Source organism: Oncorhynchus nerka, linkage group LG24 (genome assembly GCF_034236695.1).
Source record: "Oncorhynchus nerka isolate Pitt River linkage group LG24, Oner_Uvic_2.0, whole genome shotgun sequence".
NCBI classification, from domain to species: domain Eukaryota; kingdom Metazoa; phylum Chordata; class Actinopteri; order Salmoniformes; family Salmonidae; genus Oncorhynchus; species Oncorhynchus nerka.
This window is the reverse complement of record NC_088419.1, coordinates 20,085,776-20,113,311: the sequence shown is the minus strand read 5'-3', so window position 1 is coordinate 20,113,311 and position 27,536 is coordinate 20,085,776. Positions and strand designations below refer to the sequence as shown.

The window sequence follows — 27,536 nt, the reverse complement described above, 5'->3', positions numbered from 1 at the left end:
GCCAAGTCAAGCACATTTTGAACAGAATACATTCTTGAGAGATCCTCAGGAGGCCTCGCCTCTTTCAAATCTGTGCTTACCTCGCTACGTTCGCACAGCGGAACCAATGGATCTCCAGTAACAGTGTCACAGGTCCATTTAGGTCAAGCAACACATTGAGAAGTTGGAGGCCAATATCAGTCTGACATTCTTTCCTGGGATCATTAAGTGTTTGGAAGGATTGACTTTGGTTTGACTAGTCTGCTTGCAGAAATAGTGGAACAATCAGACCTTTTGACTGTATAGTACATGGAGCTTAGCTCTATTCAGAAAGGGAAAATGGAAAGTTAAGATGACCAGATTTGGGGATAAGAGCCTAACTCTCTTTTAGATCGTTTTTCTCAGCATCCTCGCTACGTATCGAAGGGTAGATGTTTTATGAAATATTGCCTTCCTCTCTGTCCTTAGTGTCTGCTGCTGCTGAGGCACTTACTGTGTCCGACGAGACTGAACGAAGCATGAAGGTAAAGTGGATGGCCGCGCCGGGTAAAGTCATCAACTACCGAGTGACCTACACGCCCACCGCTGGGGGCAAAGAGATGGTCGCTAGGGTTCCCGGCACCTCCACCTCCACCGTGCTGAAGCGCCTGAAGCCCATGACCACCTATGGCATCAAGGTGCACCCCATTTACAAGCGGGGAGAAGGAAAAGCAAGGCAAGGAGTAGGAACGACACGTACGTTGGTGCATAATTCAACCCCATGATATGAGACACAGTAGGACACACTATGGGAGTATTGTAGGTGGAGAAGGTGTCTTTTCACTAACAAAACCTCAGACACTTGGTTAATACAGAGAGCTTACCACTAACACATGGCATACCATTGGGTTCTAAGACACTGGAACTCCCTGTATAGTGCACTACTTTTGACCAGAGCCCTATGGGCCTGGTAAATAGTAGTGTACTATAAAGGAAATAAGGTGCAATTTTGGACGTAGGCTAGGACTTAAGACATGTATTATGGACTAATGAGAAACTGACTGGAATGTGTGTTGGCTGATCTCAATGAAAAAAAGACTAGTGTTGCCAAAGTTGAAGTTATTACGTTATTACTTTTCTTCCATGAATTTGAACTGATTTTCCTATTTGTCTGTCCTCTTGTAGTGTCACCTTACAAAGCTCCCAGAAACCTACAGACCTCAGAGCCCGGCAAGAACAGTTTCAGAGTCTCCTGGGACCCAGCTCCAGGAGATGTTCGTGGCTACAAGGTCACCTTCCACCCCAGTGGCAATGATATCGACCTGGGAGAGCTGCTGGTTGGGCCCTATGACAACACTGTGGTGCTTGAAGAGCTCAGGTGAGACACAGGAAGTTCTATCTTCAGACAGAAAGTTGTTGGTGTTGTGACATTGATCTGCCGTTCTTAGACGGTTACATAGGACATTGTGAGGATAAAAGTAACTTTAAATCTCACCTCTCCATCTCATCAGGGCCGGAACAAAGTACTCTGTGACTGTGTTTGGAATGTTTGATGGAGGCCACTCTGCAGCACTGGCTGGAGAGGAGAAGACTACCCTCTCCGACGCCCCCGATGTGCCATTGGAATCTTGGAACGGTAAAACCTTACAATACCATAACATAACCGACTATAATACACATATGTACAGACTTAGGCTGCGTCCCAAATGACACCCTACTCCCCACATAGTGCACTACTTTTGACCAGAGCAGAGGGCTATATAGGGATTAGGGAATAGGGGGCCATATGGGATGCAGCAATAGAACAGCCACAGACCGAACAGCCACTCCGATAGACACACGGACCAAACCACAGACACACAGCGTCCCAGCCACAGCCCCCACCTCTGCTCCCACCCCCATTAGAGCAGAGGAGGGGTCTTCCCACTGTGAGAGACATGGTACTAATTATCCCACTAGTGAATTATGTGTTTGTCTAAACTAATCAACATCACAACCATTAGAATAACACACCACATTATACATCCATTGATTATAATGAGTACTAATCATTTATAGCTGTTTGGCTTTAATGGGCTTTTCTGCCTCATATCATGTTAAGACTGTGATGGGGTGTATTGATAAGTGGGACATTGATATTTTCATGATTAACTACGTCTGTTTTGACCTCCTTTTTCTTGCTCCAGTGCCAGTGAAGGATTAGTCAGGTTACACCCCCCCACCCACAAACGTTCAGCATGCCAAACCTATTACGTTGCTGAAATTTCTCAACACCGTGCCCATTTGGCCCAGCAGCCATATTGTTTCATCCCTAATACTTCTTGACATGCAAAAGTTAATATTTCCCATTTTTACATTGAATAAAAAGTTAGTATAATGGAAAAAAGTTTCTCTGCTTGCAATTAGAGATGTTTTACAACCAGGAGATTACGCAGTGCCAACCGGGCTGCCGTGGAACAAAACTGCATGCGGCTAGGAAAATGTTATGTTTCTCATATAAGACCCCAGAGAGAAAGCTGGTGACCCTGGGCAGAAATTAGTGTCAGAAATGGGGAGCAGACACACTTGACACACAGTAACAGACTGCACCAGTCGGAGCAGAGCAAGGGATGTTCCAGTCCACCATGCACCCAGACCAGACCTTGGACGCACACGCACACGCCATGGGCGTTCACCGCTGACACTAAAACTACTGCAGTAGTTTGGCCCTAGAATTTAATAATGACCAAGCTAGTGTGGTTATAGGGTGGAAATGTTTTTTTTTCTCCCTGGCTCAGAGGGTGGAATAGCCCTCGTGGTACTGTATATATGTATCCATAGTGACTGTATGTGGTAGAGCCAATTAGAACTAGGATGAAACCAGTGGTGGAAAAAGTATCCAATTGTCATACTTGAGTAAAAGTAAAGATACATTAATAGAAAATGACTCTAGTAAAAGTGGCCCAGTAAAATACTACTTGATTAAAAGTCTAAAAGTATTTGGTTTTAAATATACTTTATTATCAAAAGTAAATGTAATTGCTAAAATATACAAAAATAAAATATAAGTATATTCCTTATATTAAGCAAACCACGATTTTTTAACAATTTGCTGATAGATGGGGGGGGGGGGCACACTCCAACACTCAAACAAAGCATTTGTGTTTAGTGAGTCTGCCAGATCAGAGGGAGTAGGGATGTCCAGGGATGTTCTCTTGATAAGTGTGTGAATTGGAACATTTTTCTGTCCTGCTAAGCATTGAAAATGGAATGTGTCAGGGAAAATGGATGGAGTAAAAAGTACATTATTTTCTTTAGGAATGTAGTGAAGTAAAAGTAAAAGTTGTAGAACATATAAATAGTGAAGTACAGATACCCCCCAAAAACCACTTAAATATTTTTACTTAAGTACTTTACACCACTGGATGACATTATAAACAGACTACAGAATGAATCACTCCTTTAAATGACCACATACTAGCCAGTCAACATAGATAGATGAATCTATTTGCTTTATGTATTTGCTTAATGTGACACTGTATCCTGTGATGCATTCTAAACAACAAAGTCAGTGTCATCTGTTTTTTATCAGATGCCTCTCAGACAGTGTACACTGTCTCAGTTGATGACATGTGGTTTTGTTGATGAATGTCTCTGAGACTTACACTACCGGTCCAAAGTCTTAGAACACCTTCTCATTCAAGGGTTTTTCTTTATTTTTAAAAATTATTTTCTACATTGTAAAATAATAGTGAAGACATCAACATTAAGAAATAGCACATATAGTAACCAGAAAAATTCTAAACGTGGATTTTATATTTGAGATTCTTCAAATAGCCACCCTTTGCCTTGATGACAACGTTGCACACTCTAGGCATTCTCTCAACCAGCTTCAACTGGAATAATTTTCCAACAGTCTTGAAGGAGTTCCAACATATACTGAGCACTTGTTGGCTGCTTTTCCTTCACTCTGCGGTCTGACTCATCCCAAACCATCTCAATTTGGTTGAGGTCGGGGGATTGTGGAAGCCAGGTCATCTGATGCAGCACTCCATCTCTCTCCTTCTTGGTAAAATAGCCCTTACACAGCCTGGAAGTGTGTTGGGTCATAGTCCCACTAAGCGCAAACCAGATGGGATGGTGTATCGCTGCAGAATGCTGTGGTAGCCATGCTGGTTAAGTGTGCCTTGAATTGTAAATAAATCACAGACAGTGTCACCAGCAAAAAAAAAACACACTAACATGTGGAGATCATCTGTTCACCCACACCGCGTCTCACAATGACACAGCGGTTGGAACCAAAAATCTCTAATTTGGCCTCCAGAGCAAAGGACAAACTTCCACCGGTCTAATGTCCATTCAATCAAATGTATTTATAAAGCCCTTTTTACATCAACTGATGTCACAAAGTGCTATACAGAAACCCAGCCCAAAACCCCAATCAGCAAGCAATGCAGATGTAGAAGCACGGTGGCTAGGAAAAACTCCCTATAAAGGCAGGAACCTAGGAAGAAACCTAGAGAGGAACCAGGCTCTGAGGGGTGGCCAGTCCTCTTGTGGCTGTGCCGGGTGGAGATTATAACACAACATGGCCAAGATGTTCAAATGTTCAAAGATGACCGGCAGGGTCAAATAATAATCACAGTGGTTGTAGAGGGTGCGACAGGTCAGTACATCAGGAGTAAATGTCAGTTGGCTTTTCATAGCCGAGCATTCAGAGTTAGAGACAGTAGGAGCGGTAGAGAGAGTCGAAAACAGCAGGTCCGGGACAAGGTAGCACGTCCGGTGAACAGTGCAGGGTTCTATAGCCGCAGGTCAAACAGTTGAAACTGGAGCAGCAGCACGACCAGTTGGACAGGGGACAGCAAGGAATCATCAGGCCAGGTTATCCTGAGGCATGGTCCTAGGGCTCAGGTCCTCAGAGAGAAGAGAAAGAGAAAAAGAAAGAGAGAGAGAATTAAAAGGAGCATACTTAAATTCACACAGGACACCGGATAAGACAGGAGAAGTACTCCAGATATCACAGACTGACCCTAGCCCCCCTACACATAAACTATTGCAGCATAATTACTGGAGGCTGAGACAGGACGGGTCAGAAGACACTGTGGCTCCATCTGACTATACCCCTTGACAGGGCCAACCAGGCCCATTGCTTGTGTTTCTTGGCCCAATCAAGTCTCTTCTTCTTATTGGTGTCCTTTAGTAGTGGTTTCTTTGCAGCAATTCGACCACGAAGGCCTGATTCACACAGTCTCCTCTGAACAATTGATGTTAAGATGTGTCCGTTACTTGAACTCTGTGAAGCATTTATTTGGGCTGCAATTTCTGACGCTGGTTACTCTAATGAACTTCAGCAGAGGTAACTCTGGGGGTCATCATGCGAGCTAGTTTCATCATTGCGCTTGATGGTTTTTGCGACTTCACTTGAAGAAACGTTCAAAGTTCTTGATATGTTCCGTATTGACTGACCTTCATGTCTTCAAGTAATGATGGACTCTTTCTTGGTTATTTGAGCTGTACTTGACATAATATGGACTTGGTCTTTTACCAAATAGGGCTATCTTCTCTATACCCCCCTACCTTGTCACATCACAACTTGTTGGCTCAAACACATTAAGAAATTCCACAAATTAGCTTTTTAAAAGGCACTCCTGTTAATTGAAATGCATTCCAGGTGACTACCTCATGAAGCTGGTTGAGAGAATGCCAAGAGTGTGCAAAGCTGTCATCAAGGCAAAGGGTTTCTATTTGAAGTATCTCAAATATGACATATATTTAGATTTATTTAACACTTTTTTGGTTACTACATGATTACATATGTGTTATTTTATAGTTTTGATGTCTTCACTATTATTCTACATGTAGAAAATAGTAGAAATAAAGAAAAACCCTTGAATGAGTAGGTGTTCTGAAACTTTTGACCAGTAGTGTACATTAAGCCTCCAGAAAAGTGCTTGTTTACTAGTGTTATTACTCAAACACACTGGTCCATTATATAATCAGATATACATTTTACAAGGGGCGATCCCCCAAACGTCGTTAAGCATCTATTTTTCCATGTTTCCATAAAGAAAAGTGGGTAAATAATTGTTTTCTCTTCTAACCTTTTTTCAATTCACAGACACCGTGGCAGATTGCATAGCTCGGTGTCCAAACGACTCCGTGCATCTGGGTCTTTTTGCTCGGCTGCAGGATGAGCAAGCATCAACCCCCTTTCACCCCCACAGGTGTCTTGTGTAGCAAATAGCGAGCACAGCAGGAATTTGCAGTAACTCTGGGAAAGAGGAGTCTGTCGTATATCATCTGTCAGCAGGGTCGGTCTAGTTGTTCAGGGCAGGGGACAAACCCAATGACTGCCCCACATACAGTACATCAAGAAGGCTGCAGGCCATAAAAAGGCCTGGAGGATGTACAACAGGAATTGAAAACAGAAGAAGAAAAAGGCCAGAAGAAGACAAAAAATAACAAGACCCAAGGGGAAAACAAGAGTTCATCCCCTCTTCAAGAGAAGAGAAACATACTGCTGCAAAACGAGTTGTAGCAAAACATGTTTATTGTAGATAAAAACGTTCAATGTCAGTGTGTTATTGTGATTTTGTTGATGTCTTTCTGCTTGTTGTTCATCTCTGTGTTTGTGCATGTCTGTCTGAAGGTGTTTACATTATTCTGTTGTTCTTTGGCACTCTTCTCACCCCTTCTGACACACATCCTCTCATTTATCACACTACATGGACTGTACACATCCGAGGGGTGTCCATGGTATCAGGACTCCCTCTCACGGCCCTCTCCTCCACTCCTTACAGAGGCCAAGTGTAAGAGCCAGGCCAAGGCTGACATCATCCTGCTGGTCGATGGCTCATGGAGTATTGGCCGTCTCAACTTCAAAACCATCCGAGCCTTCATCGCTCGTATTGTTGGTGTATTTGACATCAGCCCTGAGAGAGTCATGATCGGTAATCTTTCTTTTGATCAAATCACATTGGTGATGTGTAATGAGGCATAGGTTCATCACCCAGCCCATTCTCTTTAAGTTTGGTCTGGACTTGGTACTGGAAATGGAAATGCATATTGGATTCTGCTCAATCACGCTGGTGTCATACTGTGGTTGTATTTGTTCTCCCCAGGTATGGTTCAGTACAGTGGAGACCCCAAGACTGAGTGGCATCTGAATGCCCACCCAACCCGTGACGGGCTGCTCAAAGCTGTGGCTGACCTGCCCTACAAAGGGGGAAACACCATGACAGGTGACATATCATGAAATAAAGGGCCAACTGCAAACTGTCATCTTTTTAACTTAAAGATGCACTCTCAAACTTGTGTCTAATTTCAGCCAGTAGTACTACGTCATCCATTGCGTATGATATGTTACGTCCTTTTTGTTTTTGCGATTCGTATGATATGTTACGAATCCAATTCGGACTATATTTTGTGGATTTGTTGTGCTTAAGATCCTGGAGTGCATCTTTAACTGAAGTCAACTTAACGTAACATGAAACGTTCTCTCTAATGTCTCTGTAGGTATGGCCTTGAACTACATCCTCCAGAACAACTTCAAGCCCAACGTGGGACTGCGTAAAGACGCACGCAAGATCGGTGTGCTCATCACTGACGGCAAGTCGCAGGATGAGATTATCACCAACTCCCAGGTGCTGAGGGACGAAAACATCGAGCTCTACGCCATCGGTGAGTGACCCTCCTAGTGTATAACCGAACAACATTGCATGTTTCAGTTAACCATCAAAGTTTGTGACCATGTCAAACAAGGCAACAGTAAACTTGTCATCCGCCAAGAATGATGCAGCGCCCCCTTTCGGCCAATCAGTGTAATTTTGCAAGTCGCATAATTCACCCATATTTAATTCAAATCGGGCCAGTGGTGTCTGAGATATTGTGTGTGACTAAGTTGATTACTATAGTGCCCCCCTTGGGCCAATCAGTGTAATTTTGTAAATTCCGGATCTCTATGGTAAGCTGCATCATTCATCATTCACCCATTCACCGAAGCAGGTAACCTAGTGGTTAGAGCGTTGGACTAGTAACCGAAAGGTTGCTAGATCAAATCCCTGAGCTGACAAGGTAAAAATCTGGCGTTCTGCCCCTGAACAAGGCAATTAACCCACTGTTCCTAGGCCGTCATTGAAAGTAAGAATTTATTCTTAACTGACTTGCCTAGTTAAATAAACGATTAAAAAAATGTAAGTTAAAAATAAATTGAGCCAGTGGTATCTGAGATATCGTGTGGGGAAACATATCCCTGAGTGTGTGTGCCAAATTTCATCACTCAAACAGATCAAGAGATATAAACATGTGCGTATTATAGCGCCACTGTGTGGTCGATATGAATGCTCTTGCATAGGTTGAGTCTTGACAGTGTTTGCAACATATGTACCAAATTTTGTTACAATATGAATTTCCTTGACTGATTTATATGCATTAATGTGCCAGATCCCAACCACATGAATGTTTATTGGTCAATAGCGGCCATGTTGTTTTAGGTAGTGGTCTGAAAATTATTACGTTGACAGTTTCGTGCAGATCGGTCATACGGTGCTAGAGGAGGAGCGTTTGAAGTGTTTTTCACAAAATGTTAAATGCCTGCAATTCCATCATGGCGGACCTTAGGGGAGAGGGACCTATGTACGGAATTTCATGACAGGTCAAATGGGGTGAGGGGCGTTACCTTTCAGAGTTAGCATTTTCGATCGCTTGTTATAGCGCCACCATCTGGCCAATCAGTGTAATTTTGTAAATGCCAGATCACTATGGCAAGACGCATCATTCACCCATGTTTTGTCAAAATTGGGCTAGTGGTGTCTGAGATATTGCGTGTGATGAACGTGCAAATGTATGCACTTACTAATGGACAGAGACAGATCCACAGTCCTCTCATCAATTTCATTGTGGGGGACAATGAAAATAGAAATTTTATAATAAACAGATTTTTGTGTTGTGATTGTATCATAAACAGAGGACAGTTGAGTCTATTTTGTCATGATCCCAACATAAGTAAATATTGTGGTGTTATGTGGTTTCTAGGTGTGAAGAACGCTGATGAGAATGAGTTGAGGTCCATTGCCTCAGACCCAGATGAGATTCACATGTACAATGTGAATGACTTCTCCTTTCTGCTGGATATAGTGGATGAGCTCACCATCAACCTCTGTAACAGTGTGAAGGGTCCAGGTAAGCCTTATCTATCTATCTATCTATCTCTCTCTCTCTCTCTCTCTCTCTCTCTCTCTCTCTCTCTCTCTCTCTCTCTCTCTTTCAAATCACAGTAAGCTAGTTCTTTGTACGCTGGGTATTGCACTTGGTACAGCATTTAGGGGTTTAGTGGTATTTCTAATCTAAAACAGCATCAGATGGCAAGGAAAATGCATTAAAAAGCCATTTAACCTCTAAGCCAGAAAAAGCTGTACTGATATCTCCCATCAGTTGAATACATGGATTAGCATAGCAGGTGGAGAATAGCAATAAGAACAGCATGATTTATGAGATGAGCCAATGAAAAGACAGAACAAATGCCAACACGTGTGGATATTGCCTCGAAACTGTCACTAGTTTGCCGAACACACTTGATAAATTTAGTTTATTGACTTAAGTTAGATAAGGTCCACCAGTTGATGGAAACTTTTGTTTTTTGGACACACTCTTGTCCTTCAATCAAATTTATGAGGAGACAAAATAGTGATTTACTCCATGGAGATGGAAACTTTCTCACAAAAATGTATTTTTTCAAAATGGTGAAATATAGAAATGCAGGTTTGCATTTATTGTAATATATCTTGTCATAAAATCTGATTTTGAACCTAACCTTAACCCTAAACTTAAATTAAGACCAAAAAGCAAATGTTTGTTTTCATACATTTTTACGATATAGACAATTTTGATTTTGCAGCTGGCCCAGCTACCGGAAATTGCTCGGTTCTGCCTCCAAGGCAAGATTCATGACAATAAATGTCAACTTGCTATATAAACTGCCCTAACAGCCCTGTGCCGGTGAGGCTGAGGTGAAAGGGACATATTTGTGGTTGGAGAATTGAGTGTGTGAAATATTTGACGTGTCTGCTCACATTCCCTCTGCTCTTCGACCAGGAGGAGGCTTGGAGCCGCCTACTAACCTAGTGACTTCTGAGGTGACCCACCACTCGTTCCGTGCCACCTGGACAGGGCCCGAAGGTCCAGTGGAAAAGTATCGCATCGAATACATGTCCGTGGCGGGAGGAATCACTGAACAGGTATCCTATAGCCTATAGTACTGTACCTCCCTTCAACTCAATCACCTCACCTCTTCAAGGTCATAGCATTATAAGAGCATCAGCTATTCATCGTCACACCTGGTTTGGATTTGACAGAGAATTGGCTGAATGATTCCTTTTGGTCTGAATTCCTTTCTCAGACCTCCATGGTTCATCTTGTCATGAGGTGATCTGGTTACTATGGCAGCGGTCTAATTTTAGCCTGTTTATCCAGGAGTTTCTGGTGTAGGAACTGCCCTATATGCAGCCTCGCTGGAGATTTCACAGTTATCAAGTGTATCCAGTGTAAAACTGTTGCTTAAATCCACCTAGTTCCCATCTTCGATCCATTTCTTGTGGATCTGATTCAATCTAAGCTCAAGTTATCTGGCGCTCTTCTCAGCATTGAGAAGTGGACTACAGTGGCTGAGGCAGACCTGCTTTCAGTTACACTTACTGTAACCTTCTGTCACTTATGTCCTCATAAATACAGGACTGGGTCTATTCCGTGCATTGTGTTTTCATTGGCCCTGGTCAAGGGTTTGGGTGGTTCTAGTGAGCCCTGTCTGAAAGCAAGACCAAAGACTTTCACCAGGCCCCAACCTTGGCCCAGTGTTGTCCGGTTTTGGCCGGGGTAGGCCGTCATTGTAAATAAGGATTTGTTCTTAACTGACTTGCCTAGTTAAAAAAAGGTTAATATTTAAAAAAAAAAACTTAGACCAGACCCAGTTAGTTTAGACTTGTTGCATAACTCCTCCTGCTGGAATGAGAATCCTGGCCTTCCAACCATTCTCCTTCATCTTTATTGCTTGCATTGGAACCCTAAACACTTATTCACACAAATAAATCAGATTTCACTTTCAATTTGCTGATATGTGGTGCCTTTCTTTTGGATATCCCTCTGAAACATAGAAGCGAGAGTACGTGTTCTAGAAGATGTCAGCTTTGTTTTGAGTTTCCTAAACGTGTGGCGTATTAGGAACATTTTATTTGGACGTGCTGTAATGACAATATTATCCCATGAGGAATTTGAAACTCCTTGGCAGACAGCAGTACAGAGGGGTGGCTTGAGGTCATCGTCTATCTTCTGGTCTACCTCCTGTTTAAAAGACTTGGATTTTGAGCTTGGGGTTTCCTGCGTAACGACCATGCCCTTTTCTCTCTCTTCAGATAATTGTCGATGGGACGGTCACCACTGTGGTCCTGACCAAGCTGACACCTCTGACCGAGTACGTGGTCAACGTTTTCTCCGTGACTGGAGAAGAGACCAGCGCAGAGCCACTGAAGGGCACTGAAACCACCTGTAAGCGCTGCAGCTGTTCTGCTCCCTCGCATCCTCTCCTCTTCTCCTTTCTGTTTGTCTTCCTCTTCGTCGGTTTCCTCACACAACCTCATCCCAATTACCCAGAGTAAACCTTGAAGTCACCTCCTATAAAGGTGTCCAGGTTCAGCCAATCCAATATCCTTATTTGGATGTCGAATTATGTAAGAAGAGCTACAGTGATAGACAGGAAGTGTATTGAGATGAGTTTCACAACGATGCTGTTCGGTTGCTCTCAGGGGGACAGAGATGGTTAAAAGGAAACTTTAATGTGGAGATAGCAGCTCTGATGACTTCCACTCTTGTGGGAGCGCATCTGTTTCATTACGGTACACAATTCTGAAATAAACAACATCCCCTGCCAATCCATGCTCATTAAGCTGTTTTAAATGTGTTAGACACGGATGGAACTTGTTTATATTGCTCTTGTAGGCCTATTAAACAAGGTCATTTACACAACCAGGGATATATTGAGTCTGATTGGTGGCAGTAAAGTGTTAAACAACAACAAGTTCCCATAGGGTTTCCCATTGGAAAATGCAGAAGTTTAGGTTCCTTATGGGGAGAATAACCATCATCCTCTCCTTCTTGGCTTCATTAAGAGTGTCTTAAGAAAACTGACATAATTCCACATGATGGTTAAGTACACAGGGCTTAGATTTTTATGGTGGACGTTATAAGATATAACTGTCATAAAGCATTGTTATTGTTTTGTAGGCCGCAACTTAGACACCACAACAGTAGTGTTAGTTCACTTGTGGTTTCCTTTATTTGTCATTTTAAACTAGCACTGTGAGTAGGATCATCATGCTTCTGTCATAAACACAGAGGCTGGATGGGATTTGGGTGGCTGGGTTGTGTTGTGGAGGTCCGTAGACTAGTAGTTAGGTGCTAACTGTGGTTGAGGATGTCTCTACACTAGTAGTTAGGTGGTAACTGTGGTTGAGGATGTCTCTACACTAGTAGTTAGGTGGTAACTGTGGTTGAGGATGTCTCTACACTAGTAGTTAGGTGGTAACTGTGGTTGAGGATGTCTACACTAGTAGTTAGGTGGTAACTGTGGTTGAGGATGTCTCTACACTAGTAGTTAGGTGGTAACTGTGGTTGAGGATGTCTCTACACTAGTAGTTAGGTGGTAACTGTGGTTGAGGATGTCTCTACACTAGTAGTTAGGTGGTAACTGTGGTTGAGGATGTCTACACTAGTAGTTAGGTGGTAACTGTGGTTTAGGATGTCTCTACACTAGTAGTTAGGTGGTAACTGTGGTTGAGGATGTCTCTACACTAGTAGTTAGGTGGTAACTGTGGTTGAGGATGTCTCTACACTAGTAGTTAGGTGGTAACTGTGGTTGAGGATGTCTACACTAGTAGTTAGGTGGTAACTGTGGTTGAGGATGTCTACACTAGTAGTTAGGTGGTAACTGTGGTTGAGGATGTCTCTACACTAGTAGTTAGGTGGTAACTGTGGTTGAGGATGTCTCTACACTAGTAGTTAGGTGGTAATTGTCGTTGAGGATGTCTCTACACTACCACCCCCTTTCTGTCTCTGTCTCTCGCTCTCTCTTTATCTCACTCTCTGTCACTCTCTCTCATTCTCTCTCTCTTTCTCTCCCTCTTTCTCTCCCTCTCTAAAACTGTTTTCCCTCACAATACCAATGGTTATAAGACCCACTCACTTTCATTCCCCTGCCCCCCTCTCACACTCTCCTTTCTCCCTCTCTTTCCCTTTCTCTGTCATTCTTCTTCCCCAGTACCCTTGCCACTATCGGGTAAGCTGCATATCACTGCTGTCACCCATAGCACCATGAAGCTCAGATGGGACGCCTCCCCGGGGAAAGTCCTCAAGTACATCATCACCTACAAGCCAGAGGACGGAGAGCTCAAAGAGGTGACACTATCTAACACCAAACTGACGTCATTGGGAAAGTGCTAGTGAAGAACTCTGTTACTTCTCTGTGTGTCCCAAATGGCACCCTGTTCCCTCCAGAGTGCACTACTTTTAACCAGAGCCATATGGGCTATAATGTAGATTTCCGCCTAAATAGATATACCCAAAAGTAATTATTTATCATGAGAGGGCCATAAACAATACCTAGTAATGCTTACACCGCCAGAAATATTAAAATCTCACATTTCTAGTAAAAATAGTTATACATTTTTGAGGTGTAGTTACTTTTGAGGACACAAGCTCACGTACACAGTACAAATATGATAAAAAATATATATTTCCTTTTCAACAAAAGTGGGGATTAGGGTTTGAAATAATTGAAACGCTTTCTAAATATAGTAACAATCAAATTATAAATGACTTATCTAATATTTAACCTTTCTTAAATAATAAATAGATATGGTCATGCTTAGTGAGTGTACAAAATTGCCACCATTTCATGGTGACTGAGCATTTTCTTCCCAGCATCCTCTGAGCAATGCCCAGACACCATTCAAATCCCTGCTGACTCATTACAACTTCAGCTTTAAGCACAGGGTGCTGTGACCAAGAAAAAGTGGTCTTGTTTAAATTCTATGAAATTATTTATTATTTTTTCATGTTGAGAGCACTAAATCTATCTGAGAACATCAAAGTGAGATACTCACTTTCATATGTTTCATATGCATTATTGTAAGTGAAGCTGCAAGATTCATCACCAGGAGAGTTGGATCCTTTGTCTGGATAGGCCAGAAAATGTGACTTTTCGCTGCTTATGCTCACATACTGCATATCAGATGAGAGCGGAGAACGGCATGCGAAGCGGGACAACCAGCGCTGTCACAAAGTGCACAACAATTGATGTTCACTGAGCAAAAATGTTGGTTGGAAATGGTCCAGAACCGCACAAAGTCCCCTAAATAGGGGACAGAGTTTATTAAGGGAAAGTCACAAGTCATTGATGTCACAGGGTGTTATATTAGCTGCACATTCAGTAGACTGCGATCTTGACTCCATGGGCAGGCTTGGCCAGGACGACATGTTGCTAGAAGCATACTGGCACCCCAGCACCCCAGTACCTCAGCACCCCTGTACCTCAGCACCCCAGCACCCCAGTACCTCAGCACCCCAGTACCTCAACACCTCAGCACCCCAGTACCTCAACACCCCAGCACCCCAGTACCTCAGCATCCCTGCACCCCAGTACCTCAGCACCCCAGTATCCCAGTAACTCAGCACCCCAGCACCCCAGTACCTCAGCACCCCAGTACCTCAGCATCTCAGCACCCCAGTACCTCAGCACCCCAGTACCTCAGCACCCCTGTATCCCAGTAACTCAGCACCCCAGCACCCCAGTACCTCAGCATCCCAGCACCCCAGTACCTCAGCACCCCAGTATCCCAGTAACTCAACACCCCAGCACCCCAGTACATCAGCATCCCTGCACCCCAGTACCTCAGCACCCCAGTATCCCAGTAACTCAGCACCCCAGCACCCCAGTACCTCAGCACCCCAGTACCTCAGCATCTCAGCACCCCAGTACCTCAGCACCCCAGTACCTCAGCACCCCTGTATCCCAGTAACTCAGCACCCCAGCACCCCAGTACCTCAGCATCCCAGCACCCCAGTACCTCAGCACCCCAGTATCCCAGTAACTCAACACCCCAGCACCCCAGTACCTCAGCATCCCAGCACCCCAGTACCTCAGCACCCCAGTATCCCAGTAACTCAGCATCCCAGCACCTCAGCATCCCAGCACCCCAGTACCTCAGCATCTCAGCACCCCAGTACCTCAGCACCCCAGTATCCCAGTAACTCAGCACCCCAGCACCCCAGTACCTCAGCACCCCAGTACCTCAGCACCCCAGTATCCCAGTAACTCAGCATCCCAGCACCTCAGCATCCCAGCACCCCAGTACCTCAGCATCCCAGCACCCCAGTACCTCAGCAACCCAGTATCCCAGTAACTCAGCACCCCAGCACCACAGTACCTCAGCATCCCAGCACCCCAGTACCTCAGTATCCCAGTACCTCAGCACCCCAGTATCCCAGTACCTCAGCACCCCAGCACCCCAGTATCCCAGTACCTTAGCACCCCAGTACCTCAGCATCCCAGCACCCCAGTATCCCAGTAACTCAGCACCCCAGTACCTCAGCATCCCAGCACCCCAGTACCTCAGCACCCCAGTATCCCAGTAACTCAGCACCCCAGCACCACAGTACCTCAGCATCCCAGCACCCCAGTACCTCAGCACCCCAGTATCCCAGTACCTCAGCATCCCAGCACCCCAGTATCCCAGTACCTTAGCACACCAGTACCCCAGCATCCCAGCACCCCAGTATCCCAGTACCTCAGCACCCCAGTACCTCAGCATCCCAGCACACCAATACCTCAGCACCCCAGTATCCCAGTACCTCAGCACCCCAGTACCTCAGCACCCCAGTACCTCAGCACCCCAGTATCCCAGTACCTCAGCACCCCAGTACCTCAGCACCCCAGTACCTCATAACCCCAGCACCCAAGTACCTCAGAACCCCAGTACCTCAGCACCCCAGTACCCCAGCACCCCAGTGTCCCCGCACCCCTGTACTTCAGCGCCCCAGCATCCCAGCATCTCAGCATCCCAGTACCCCAGCACTTCAAAGATACTGGATACTGGATACATCTCCACCACAGGAGTACTGGATACATCTCCACCACAGGAGTACTGAATACATCTCCACCACAGGAGTACTGGATACATCTCCACCACAGGAGTATTGGATACATCTCTACCACAGGAGTACTGAATACATCTCCACCACAGGAGTACTGGATACATCTCCACCACAGGAGTACTGAATACATCTCCACCACAGGAGTACTGAATACATCTCCACCACAGGAGTACTGAATACATCTCTACCACAAGAGTACTGAATACATCTCCACCACAGGAGTACTGGATACATCTCCACCACAGGAGTACTGGATACATCTCCACCACAGGAGTACTGGATACATCTCCACCACAGGAGTACTGGATACATCTCCACCACAGGAGTACTGGATACATCTCCACCACAGGAGTACTGAATACATCTCCACCACAGGAGTACTGGATACATCTCCACCACAGGAGTACTGAATACATCTCCACCACAGGAGGTTGGTGGCACCTTAATTGGGGAGGATGGGCTCATGTTATTGGCTGGAGCGGAATTAGTGGAATGGTATCAAATACATCAAACACATGGTTTCCATGTGTTTGATGCCACTCTATTCGCTCTGTTCCAGACATTATTATGAGCATCCTCCCCTCAGCAGCCTCCACTGATCCCTACCCAGATCCTCTCATGGAGCATCTGCAGACTGCTGTCTCCAAAGGAGCCTCTCTCTGTGGACTTATGTTCTAAGGTCTATTCCTCTGCGTTGATATTGGAGAACTATCTCTGTTATGGAAACCTTTTCTTGATTTTTTTTCTTGAAGTTCGAAGTGGAAACTGAGGTAAGACATTTCTCAGCATTTCTGCTGGAAGCTTTTTGACTTCAAGAGTTTTTCCTACCATCAAATATCCTCTGGAATTACAAATATAGCCTCAATACTTTTTTTTAAGGACACGGCATATTATTCATATGGCTTTTCTCAAATGCTCTGATGACATTTAGAAATAAAAAGGAAACTTGGAGGGGGAGAAAACAACTCCCAACGTTTTAATGTTCAAAATACTACAGTTGTCAAGATTTAGCTGTAAATTCAATAGTAGTACCACAAATCATAGTTTATGTAGTAGTGCTAGTTCATGCCAGTTCTTCAGCAAAAATAATATTGTTAATTGTTTGTTGTTCCTAAAATCGTTATCCGTTTATCTCTTTTCTGCCAGGTTGAAGTCAATGGAGTTATAACATCCCTGCCTCTTGCCAACCTCATCTCTCAATCTGAGTACGATGTTGCTGTCACCCCAGTTTACGACGCAGGTGTTGGAAACCCAATGCTTGGACAAGCCATTACAGGTAAACAACCGTTTGTGTGATTTATCATTTGGCTGATGAACTGTAGACTAGATATATGAGTGTATCTTGGTGGTGACGGTTGAGTCTGCAGGCCTTCCTTGGATTTTGCTTGTTCCTCAGTCATTCGTCTTTCTAGATGAAGCCCAAACATCAAGTCACTGTTCCCAGAGACTGTATGTATGTGTGTGTGTGTGTGTGTGTGTGTGTGTGTGTGTGTGTGTGAGAGTCTAGTTAATTATATATGGGCCTAGAAACTTTGTGTGTTTGTGTGCGAGTCTGCTATCGCTCACTGCATGGGGCCTTGTTCATCATTAATCCCAGATGGTTTGAAGAAATGTTGTTTTCCATACACACAGACACACACATACACACACACACACACACTCAAAACCCGTTTGTTGGCCATTTATCTATAATATGGACTCACAGCTAAAATGTTCCTCACATGGTTCGCAGCCCCTCTGATGAACGAAATGGCCTTGCCTCATCTCTCTGGACTTCCTCATAATAATCATAATAATCTCCCTCTCTCACATCTCCGTCCATGTGTACAGATGTTGTTCCTGCCCCGCAGAACCTGAAGTTGTCCGAGGTGACCCAGACCTCGTTCAGGGCCACATGGGAACACGGGGCCCCTGACGTGGCCCTCTACCGAATCGGCTGGACCAAGAAGGGAGAGAACAACTTCCAATATGTATGTTGATCTACTCCAGCCGATGGTGTTTGGTGATTCTGGTCTATTTACTGCTATGGAGTGGACTGGGACTGTTTATGCTCTCTTTCTCTCCCTGTCTCTATCTTTCCCTCTCTCACCCTCTCTCTCGCCCTCTCTCTCTGTCTCCCTCTCTCTCTGTCTCTATCTCTCCCTCTCGCCTCTCTCTCTCTGTCTCTATCTCCCCTTCTCTCTCTGTCTCTATCTCTCCCCCTCTCGCCCTCCCTCTCTCCCCCTCTCTTTGTCTCCCTCCCTCTCTGTCTCTCTCTCCCTCTCTCTCTCTGTCTCTATCTCTCCCTCTCTCACCCTCTCTCTCTCCCTCTCTCACCCTCTCTCTCTGTCTCTCTCTCCCTCGCTCTCTGTCTCTCTCTCTCTCCCTCTCTCTCTCTCTCTCTCTCTTCTCTCCCTCTCTCACCCTCTCTCTCCCCCTCGCTCTCTCTCTCTATCTCTCCTTCTGTCTCTGTTTATTTTTTTCTCTATCTCTCTCTCTTTCTCTCTATCTCTCTATCTTTCTCTCTATCTCTCTCTCAATCTCTTCCCTCTCTCTGTCTCCCTCTCCCTTTCTGTCTCCCTCTCGTTCTGCCCACCACTCTCTCTCTCGCTGTCCCCCTCTACCTGTTCCCCCTCTCTCTCATCCATCTCTCCAGGCTATCCTGAACAGTGATGAAACGTCCCATTATCTGGAGAACCTGGACCCGGACACCCTGTATGATGTCACCGTCACGGCCATCTACCCAGACGAGTCAGAGAGCGAGGACCTGATTGGCAGCCAGCGCACATGTAGGTTCACCCTTCTGTTCTTCTCCTCTCTCATTCCCCTATCAGTTACATTCATGTTTTACATTTAGACCACAGATGTGGACCACAGCGTATTGAAATAACCTTGTTCTTTCCCTGTTGTTCTCATGACGTTCTCTTTTTCCAGTGTTAAAGATGACTACAGCTGGTATGTTATTTGAAACGGAGAAGGACATTATCATTGAAATGTTCATGATTATGATTATAATGGTAATGCGAATGATAATTAAATAGTTGTTGATGGAAAACACACTTTTATAAAATACATTTGCATGTGCATTGCTGTGCCTTGAAAGAGCTGCAAATGCAAAAGTGTGACTACTGACCCGGCAGCGGCCGGACGTTCCACAACAGACACCTAATTGTCAACCATTTGTCATAATATCATTCCTCGTGTCATTAAATCAATGTCGTTTTTCATGTCATAACATTGTCATTCCTCGTGTCGTTAATGTCAATCATCATCATGTCACAATGTCATTCCCCATCAATGTCCCCATCATTGGAAATGCATGTGTCATATAGTATAGAAACCATACTGGCTGCTTCACTCTCCATCATGTCGTTTACATGTACTTCATCACCAAATCATGTGTTCTCATCACCTCACCCCCTATCCTCATCATCATCGTTTCATCCAGCTTCCTGACCACCATGTGATTGTGGATTGGTAAAGGCTGCCTAATGTTCCCTGCAGCTATTTTATATAAACCTCCACTGTCTTGGGTCAGTGTATTGATTGTAATGTGCTCCTAGCTCCCACTGGACCTCCCCAGAACCTGCAGGTGTTCAATGCGACCACGGTCACTCTGACAGTGAAGTGGGACCACGCCCCAGGCCCCGTTCAGAACTACAAGATCTCTTTCCAACCTGTAGCTGGAGGCAAAGCTCTCTCGGTAAGTACGACACACACCCTCCAGCAGTTTCTTGAAAGCAGTAATCTGTTAACAATTCCCAGACTGTTTTGCAATGACTATGAGTGTATTGTGAGTAACTGATAAGTAGTGTCTACCCAGAACTAACTTCTAAATCCTATGCCCTCTTGGTATGACATCTCTCAGTTCACTTACCTATAATATAGAGGAAGTGGTTCTTGCTCTCTAGTCTGTAACTGAGTGGTGACGTTAGTTGTTATCAGTGTGATGCGTCAGTATCTGTGTGAGGTTTTCTCCAACGTGCCGGAGCTAGTTTAAAACCCCAATGATGAAACCATAAGTACTTCCCAGTGCAGTAAAAAAGGTGATTTTCCTGTGTTTTTTATATAATGGCCTTTTAGTGTAAAGCAGTTTGAAAGGTCTGCATGATATGCCAGCCTGTTGTGGTGGGATGGAGTTTTGGCCTGTCTGGTGAAATCACCAGGTGCTAAATGAATTAATAGTCTCTGCCAATAACAGCTAGTTTTTAGTTTTCCCCTCCCCACTCAGACCCCTCCCAGACAATCCTAGCAAAATTCTAGCTTGAGAAATTGCTTTTTGCTAAGAAGATATTTTTGTAAATGTTTTACCATTTTAATTGAAAACAATCACAGTAAGGTACTTAATTGTTACCTAAAAAGGATTTGATATTGAAATACAAATGTCTGCATTGAACCTTTAAAGTCAAATGGCTAATTCCGTTCTCATAAAAATACTTAAGCATTTGTAAATTGGTTTATTGTAATATGAAATCCCTTTCCTCTTGGGATCCACAATTGGTGTCCTCCCCGCTATTTTGTCTTTCTCCACATTGTTAGTTTGACGTTAGAATTATGACATGGTCCTCCTATTCAGTCTGTTTGTGTACTTAAAGGAGGTCTGTATCTAGCAGCCAAGACCACATTCTTAACTGATAACTTAATTGTGACCTGCTACGGAAAATGTTAGGAAATACCTTTTTTTTGTTTTTCGGTTGACGATGCGCTTATATGAAAATAATTTGGTTAGTTTAAAATGTTTTAAGTGTCTGAGAAGTTATGACAGGGTACCCCAAACATTGTATCAGTTCTCTAAACTATGATTTCAACATGACACCATCGGACAGAGCTGTTTACATGTCTATCTAATCCCATCATAGCACATCATTGGAATTATATTATAGTATCGCTGTCCACTTAAAACAGTATGGAGACATACTGCTGTTGGGATGTTGTGGTCTGCAGACGTGTTGATTTAACATAAGCCATATAAGCCAGGCATGACATTCACACTTGGGACCCTCAAGTGCCTGTCTCCAGTGGTATAAAGTACTTAAGTAAAAATACTTTAAAGTGCTACTTAAGTAATTTTTTGGGGTGTATGTACTTTACTTTACAATTTATATTTTTGAAAACTTTTACTTCACTGCATTCCTAAAGAAAAGAATGTACTTTTTACTCCATACATATCCAAAAGTACTTGTTACATTTTTTATGCTTAGCAGGACAGGAAAATTGTCTAATTCACGCACTTATGACCAGCATGGTCCAATAATAATAAGGCAGAACAGTTGAAACTGGAGCAGCAGCACGGCCAGGTGGACTGGGGACAGCAAGGAGTCATCATGTCAGGTAGTCCTGAGGCATGGTCCTAGGGCTCAGGTCCTCCGAGAGAGAGAAAGAAAGAGAGAAGGAGAGAATTAGAGAGAGCACACTTAAATTCACACAGGACACCGAATAGGACAGGAGAAGTACTCCAGATATAACAAACTGAACCTATCCCCCCGACACATAAACTACTGCAGCATAAATACTGGAGGCTGAGACAGGAGGGGTCAGGAGACACTGTGGCCCCATCCGATAACATTTCATGCCATTGGTAGATGTTGCTTACTGTACAGTTGTAGGATCTTAATTTGACCAGTATTGTCGCTGCACGATTATTCTAAATCTTATTTGACCTTTTAGTCCATAATGTTGCTTGTACGGTGGTTAGGCTATTATCTAGAAAAGAATGTGGTTAAATGAAAAGTGCAATACTGTTAATATAACCGTGTTTTAGTGCGAGTTTTCTGTGAATTTATGGAAATCACAAAGCTCATCTGCATTTCCTGCGGTGCAGGAAAATTCTCAGCATCAAAAAAGTGCTCAAATTAAGATCCTACATCTGTAGTTCCCATTAAATGACAGGATACATTTAAAATATTGGCTTGTAGTATTACGAAATTGTTCTTCCATGATGTCTAGTGTCCCTCAAGATCAATGAATCTTCCCTTTATACACTACTAGTTTATGAACACAGAAGTGAAAGAAAGGCAATTGTTCTTTCTTATAAGGTGTTTGAATGAGCAGCTCTGTTCACACAAATGGGTAAATAATTCATCCTTGGGGAACCCCACTTTTGTTTCTGCTAGACTGAAAGGAGGGGAAAGGCGGGGAAAGAGGGGAAAGGAGGGGAAAGAGAGAGTTAGAGAGTTCCCTGGGCTCGGGGAGAAACCGTGTTCATACTCCACAGCCTCGTAAAAGTCCAAATTGATGTAAGAGCTTTGGAGTTTACATTGGTCATGTTTGGATGGCTTTCCTGTGACAGTATGGAAGAACTCTGCTTGGCCCCAACCACCCCAATTGGGTAATATTTGGTTGATATGTTAATCAATGAGATTACAACCTCTTTTCACCTACTCAAAAAGACAGTCAATAGTTTGTTGAATACTTAATGTTTTATCACTATGCTTTCAACCATCTAAAAGCATAACCAAATTCCAATGGGAATACAATGTTAGATATATTTTTTTATTAGGACTGTCAAAGTTATCATGTTAATAATGTGTTAATGCTTTGCATTTTTAATGGAGTTAATTTAATGGCGTTAATGGAGTTAATTGTTTACATTAACTCCATTAATTGATGACATCTCCATTTTTTTTGAGCAACCATTTTGAAGGAGAACTCAATTAGTAGGACTCAATCAAATCAAACATTAAATGCACTTTAAATAAGGTTTGACTTAATTTAGTAATTATTTAATAATTTAGATTATATTTTCTTAGATGGAGACATGAATCCAACATGTTTTTTAAAATTAAATTTACCAAAGATTTAAACCCTAGTCCTGTATGTACAGTATTGTCTATTTTTAGTTGAATCCATGGTTGAATTTACACAATAGCTGTTGATGACTGTCCAAATGCTATATAATGTAGGCTTAAATTGCATCATTGATGATAGAGGATTGATCAAGTATGATTACATTTCATTTGCTCTGTTAGATCTACCCTTTGGAAATGACTTTGATAGCAACAGTGAATCTATTATGTTAAGAATTGTCAATGGTCATTCTCAAGATAGCACATTGGAAACAGTCTGTGACAAATATCATAGCTAAGCAGGGCTGGGCTTGGTTAAACCCCTAGATGGGAGACTGAAGTGTAGCTGTAGATAGATACATTCTCCAGTAGGAGTTGCTGCTCAGTCTATAGTTTTTTTCTTATACGTTGAAGATCAGACGTTGTTTCAAAGTGACAAATTCAACATATTTTATACAAGGTTTGTCAATGTTGAAAATTGGTTACCATGATGGCATAATCCTGTGGTTGAAATTTCACCCTCAAAACAACAGTTTGATTACTTTTTTCAAATGCAATGTATTTTCCATATAGATTCCACAATACAATAAAGTGACAAATTACATTGAAAAATGTTGATTTCACCAGTTTGTGCCCAGTGGTGAGCTAATGAACTTCAGGGCTTTTTGTCTCTGAGCCGAGGAAAGGGGAAGGGGGATACCTAGTCAGTTGTACAACTCAATGAATTCAACTGAAATGTGTCTTCCGCATTTAAACCAACCCCTCTGAATCAGAGAGGTGAGGAGGGCTGCCTTAATCGACATCCACGTCTTCGGCAAGAGGACAGCCCTAACCATTAAAAGAGTTTAGCTTGCCATCCATCTGTCACCCTGTTCTAATAAATTACTGTTTTAACATCGATGTGAGATGTTCTCACTTCACTTCTCCTCCCACAGACAAAGAAAAGCCTCTGACTTTGTTGTTGTCCCCCAAACAGACCCAGGTGGGAGGAAAGAAGAACAGTGTAATCCTCCAGAAGCTGACGCCTGACACTCCCTACTCTGTTACCGTGGCAGCTATCTACCCCAGCGGAGAGGCCAAAGACATCTCAGGTCAAGGAAAGACCAGTAAGTGGACCTGGAACCACCAGACCTGTAAAAGGCCAGAAACCACCTACAACATTCTCTTAAACAACTTCTTAGGGCTGAGATCCCGCTAACGGGATCGATATGACAACAGCCAGTGAAAGTGCAGGGCGCCAAATTCAAAACAACAGAAATCCCATAATTAGAATTCCTCAAACATAGAAGTATTTCACAGTTCTTGTTAATCCCACCACAGTGTCCGATTTCAAATAGGCTTTACGGCGAAAGCACCACAAACGATTATGTTAGGTCAGAGCCAAGTCACAGTAAAACACAGCCATTTTCCAGCCAAAGAGAGGAGTCACAAAAATCAGAAATAGAGATATAATTAATCACTAACCTTTGATGATCTTCATCAGATGACACTCATAGGACTTCATGTTACACAATACATGTATGTTCATATTTATATTTTTTGAAATCTCAGTATACATTGGCGCGTTATGTTCAGTAGTTCCAAAAACATCCGGTGATTTTGCAGAGAGCCACGTCAATTTACAGAAATTCTCATAATAAATGTTGATGAAAATACAAGTGTTATGCATGGAACTTTAGATACACTTCTCCTTAATGCAACCACTTTGTCAGATTTCAAAAAAGCTTTACAGAAAAAGCAAACCATGCAATAATCTGAGTACGGCGCTCAGAGACCAAACAAGCCAAAAAGATATCCGCCATATTGTGCAGTCAACAGAAGTCAGAAATAACATTATTAATATTCACTTACCTTTGATAATCTTCATCAGAATGTACTCCCAGGAATCCCATTTCCACAATAAATGTTTGATTTGTTCGATAATGTCCATCATTTATGTCCAAATAGCTACTTTTGTTAGCGTGTTTTGTAAACAAATCCAAACTCACTAGAAGCAGACGAAATGTCAAAAAGTTCTGTTACAGTCTGTAGAAACATGTCAAACAATGTATAGAATCAATCTTTAGGATATTTTTAACATAAATCTTCAATAATGTTCCAACCGGAGAATGCCTTTGTCTGTAGAAAAGCAATGGAACGCGAGCTACCTCTCACATGAACGAGCGTCACGAGCTTGTGGCACTCTGCCAGACCACTGACTCAAAGAGCCCCTATGAGCCCCTCCTTTACAGTAGAAGCCTCAAACAAGTTTCTAAAGACGGTTGATATCTAGTGGAAGCCTTAGGAAGTGCAACATGACCAATATCCCACTGTATCTTCAATAGGGAATGAGTTGAAAAACGACCAACCTCAGATTTCCCACTTCCTGGTTGGATTTTTTCTCAGGTTTTTGCCTGCCATATCAAATCAAATCAAATGTATTTATATAGCCCTTCGTACATCAGCTGATATCTCAAAGTGCTGTACAGAAACCCAGACTAAAACCCCAAACAGCAAGCAATGCAGGTGTTGAAGCACGTTGGCTAGGAAAAACTCCCTAGAAAGGCCAAAACCTAGGAAGAAACCTAGAGAGGAACCAGGCTATGAGGGGTGGCCAGTCCTCTTCTGGCAGTGCCAGGTGGAGATTATAACAGAACATGGCCAAGATGTTCAAATGTTCATAAATGACCAGCATGGTCAAATAATAGGTCTGGGACAGGTAGCACGTCCGGTGAACAGGTCAGGATTCCATAGCCGCAGGCAGAACAGTTGAAACTGGAGCAGCAGCACGACCAGGTGGACTGGGGACAGCAAGGAGTCATCATGCCAGGTAGTCCTGGGGCATGGTCCTAGGGCTCAGGTCCTCCTCCGAGAGAGAGAAAGAAAGAGAGAATTAGAGAGATCATACTTAAATTCACACAGGACACCGGATAAGACAGGAGAAGTACTCCAGATTTAACAAACTGACCCTAGCCCCCGACACATAAACTACTGCAGCATAAATACTGGAGGCTGAGGCAGGAGGGGTCAGGAGACACTGTGGCCCCATCCGATGATACCCCCGGACAGGGCCAAACAGGAAGGATATAACCACACAAACTTTGCCAAAGCACAGCCCCCACACCACTAAAGGGATATCTTCAACCACCAACTTACCATCCTGAGACAAGGCCGAGTATAGCCCACAAAGATCTCCATCACGGCACAACCCAAGGGGGGGGCGCCAACCCAGACAGGAAGATCACATCAGTGACTCAACCCACTCAAGTGACGAACCCCTCCAAGGGACGGCATGAAAGAGCACCAGTAAGCCAGTGACTCAGCCCCTGTAATAGGGTTAGAGGCAGAGAATCGCAGTGGAAAGAGGGGAACCGGCCAGGCAGAGACAGCAAGGGTGGTTTGTTGCTCCAGAACCTTTCTGTTCATCTTCACACTCCTGGGCCAGACTACACTCAATCATAGGACCCACTGAAGAGATGAGTCTTCAGTAAAGACTTAAAGGTTGAGACCGAGTTTGCGTCTCTCACATGGGTAGGCAGACTATTCCATTAAAATGGAGCTCTATAGGAGAAAGCCCTGCCTCCAGCTGTTAGAAATTCTAGGGACAATTAGGAGGCCTGCGTCTTGTGACTGTAGCGTACGTGTAGGCATGTACGGCAGGACCAAATCAGAGAGATAGTAGGTAGGAGCAAGCCCATGTAATGCTTTGTATGTTAGCAGTAAAACCTTGAAATCAGCCCTTGCCTTGACAGGAAGCAAGTGTAGGGAGGCTAGCACTGGAGTAATATGATCACATTTTTTGGTTTTAGTCAGGATTATAGCAGCCGTATTTAGCACTAACTGACGTTTTTATCCGGGTAGCCGGAAAGTAGAGCATTGCAGTAGTTCAACCTAGAAGAAACAAAAGCATGGATTAATTTTTCTTCATCATTTTTGGACAGAAAGTTTCTGATTTTTGCCATGTTACGTAGATGGAAAAAAGCTGTCCTTGAAACAGTCTTGATATGTTCGTCAAAAGAGAGATCAGTGTCCAGAGTAACGCCGAGGTCCTTCACAGTTTTATTTGAGACAACTGTACAACCATTAAGATTAATTGTCAGATTCAACAGAAGATCTCTTTGTTCCTTGGGACCTAGAACGGGCATCTCTGTTTTGTCCGAGTTTAAAGGTAGAAAGTTTGCAGCCATACACTTCCTTATGTCTGATAAAACAGGCTTCTAGTGAGGGAAATTTTGGGGCTACACCATGTTTCATTGAAATGTACAGCTTTGTGTCATCCGCATAGCATTGAAAGTTAACATTATGTTTTCGAATGACATCCCCAAGAGGTAAAATATATAGTGAAAACAATAGTGGTCCTAAAACGGAACTTTGAGGAACACTGAAATGTACAGTTGATTTGTCAGAGGACAAACCATTCACAGAGACAAACTGATATCTTTCCGACAGATAGGATCTAAACCAGGCCAGAACTTGTCAGTGTAGACCAATTTGGGTTTCCAATCTCTCCAAAAGAATGTGGTGATCGATGATATCAAAAGCAGCACTAAGGTCTAGGAGCACGAGGACAGATGCAGAGCCTCGGTCTGATGCCATTAAAAAGTCATTTACCACCTTCAGAAGTGCAGTCTCAGTGCTATGATGGGGTCTAAA

The 27,536-nt window shown here is 43.4% G+C and overlaps 1 protein-coding gene across 2 annotated transcripts in view; it reads left to right on the top strand.

Annotated features, from left to right (window-relative positions):
• Positions 1-452: 452 nt before the first annotated feature.
• LOC115107630 (collagen alpha-1(XII) chain-like) overlaps positions 453-27,536 on the top strand; it is a 69,509-nt gene continuing 42,425 nt past the window's right edge. For both annotated transcript variants that reach the window (XM_065008691.1, XM_065008692.1), the window contains exons 1-16: positions 453-714; positions 1,144-1,336; positions 1,470-1,594; positions 6,741-6,890; positions 7,062-7,181; positions 7,456-7,620; positions 8,974-9,120; positions 10,033-10,175; positions 11,346-11,478; positions 13,247-13,383; positions 17,287-17,416; positions 17,971-18,110; positions 18,776-18,908; positions 19,054-19,074; positions 19,683-19,822; positions 23,881-24,010. In XM_065008691.1, the coding sequence (XP_064864763.1) occupies positions 498-714; positions 1,144-1,336; positions 1,470-1,594; positions 6,741-6,890; positions 7,062-7,181; positions 7,456-7,620; positions 8,974-9,120; positions 10,033-10,175; positions 11,346-11,478; positions 13,247-13,383; positions 17,287-17,416; positions 17,971-18,110; positions 18,776-18,908; positions 19,054-19,074; positions 19,683-19,822; positions 23,881-24,010 (2,224 nt within the window). In that variant the 5' untranslated portion in view covers positions 453-497. The remainder of the gene's footprint in view (positions 715-1,143; positions 1,337-1,469; positions 1,595-6,740; positions 6,891-7,061; positions 7,182-7,455; positions 7,621-8,973; positions 9,121-10,032; positions 10,176-11,345; positions 11,479-13,246; positions 13,384-17,286; positions 17,417-17,970; positions 18,111-18,775; positions 18,909-19,053; positions 19,075-19,682; positions 19,823-23,880; positions 24,011-27,536) is intronic.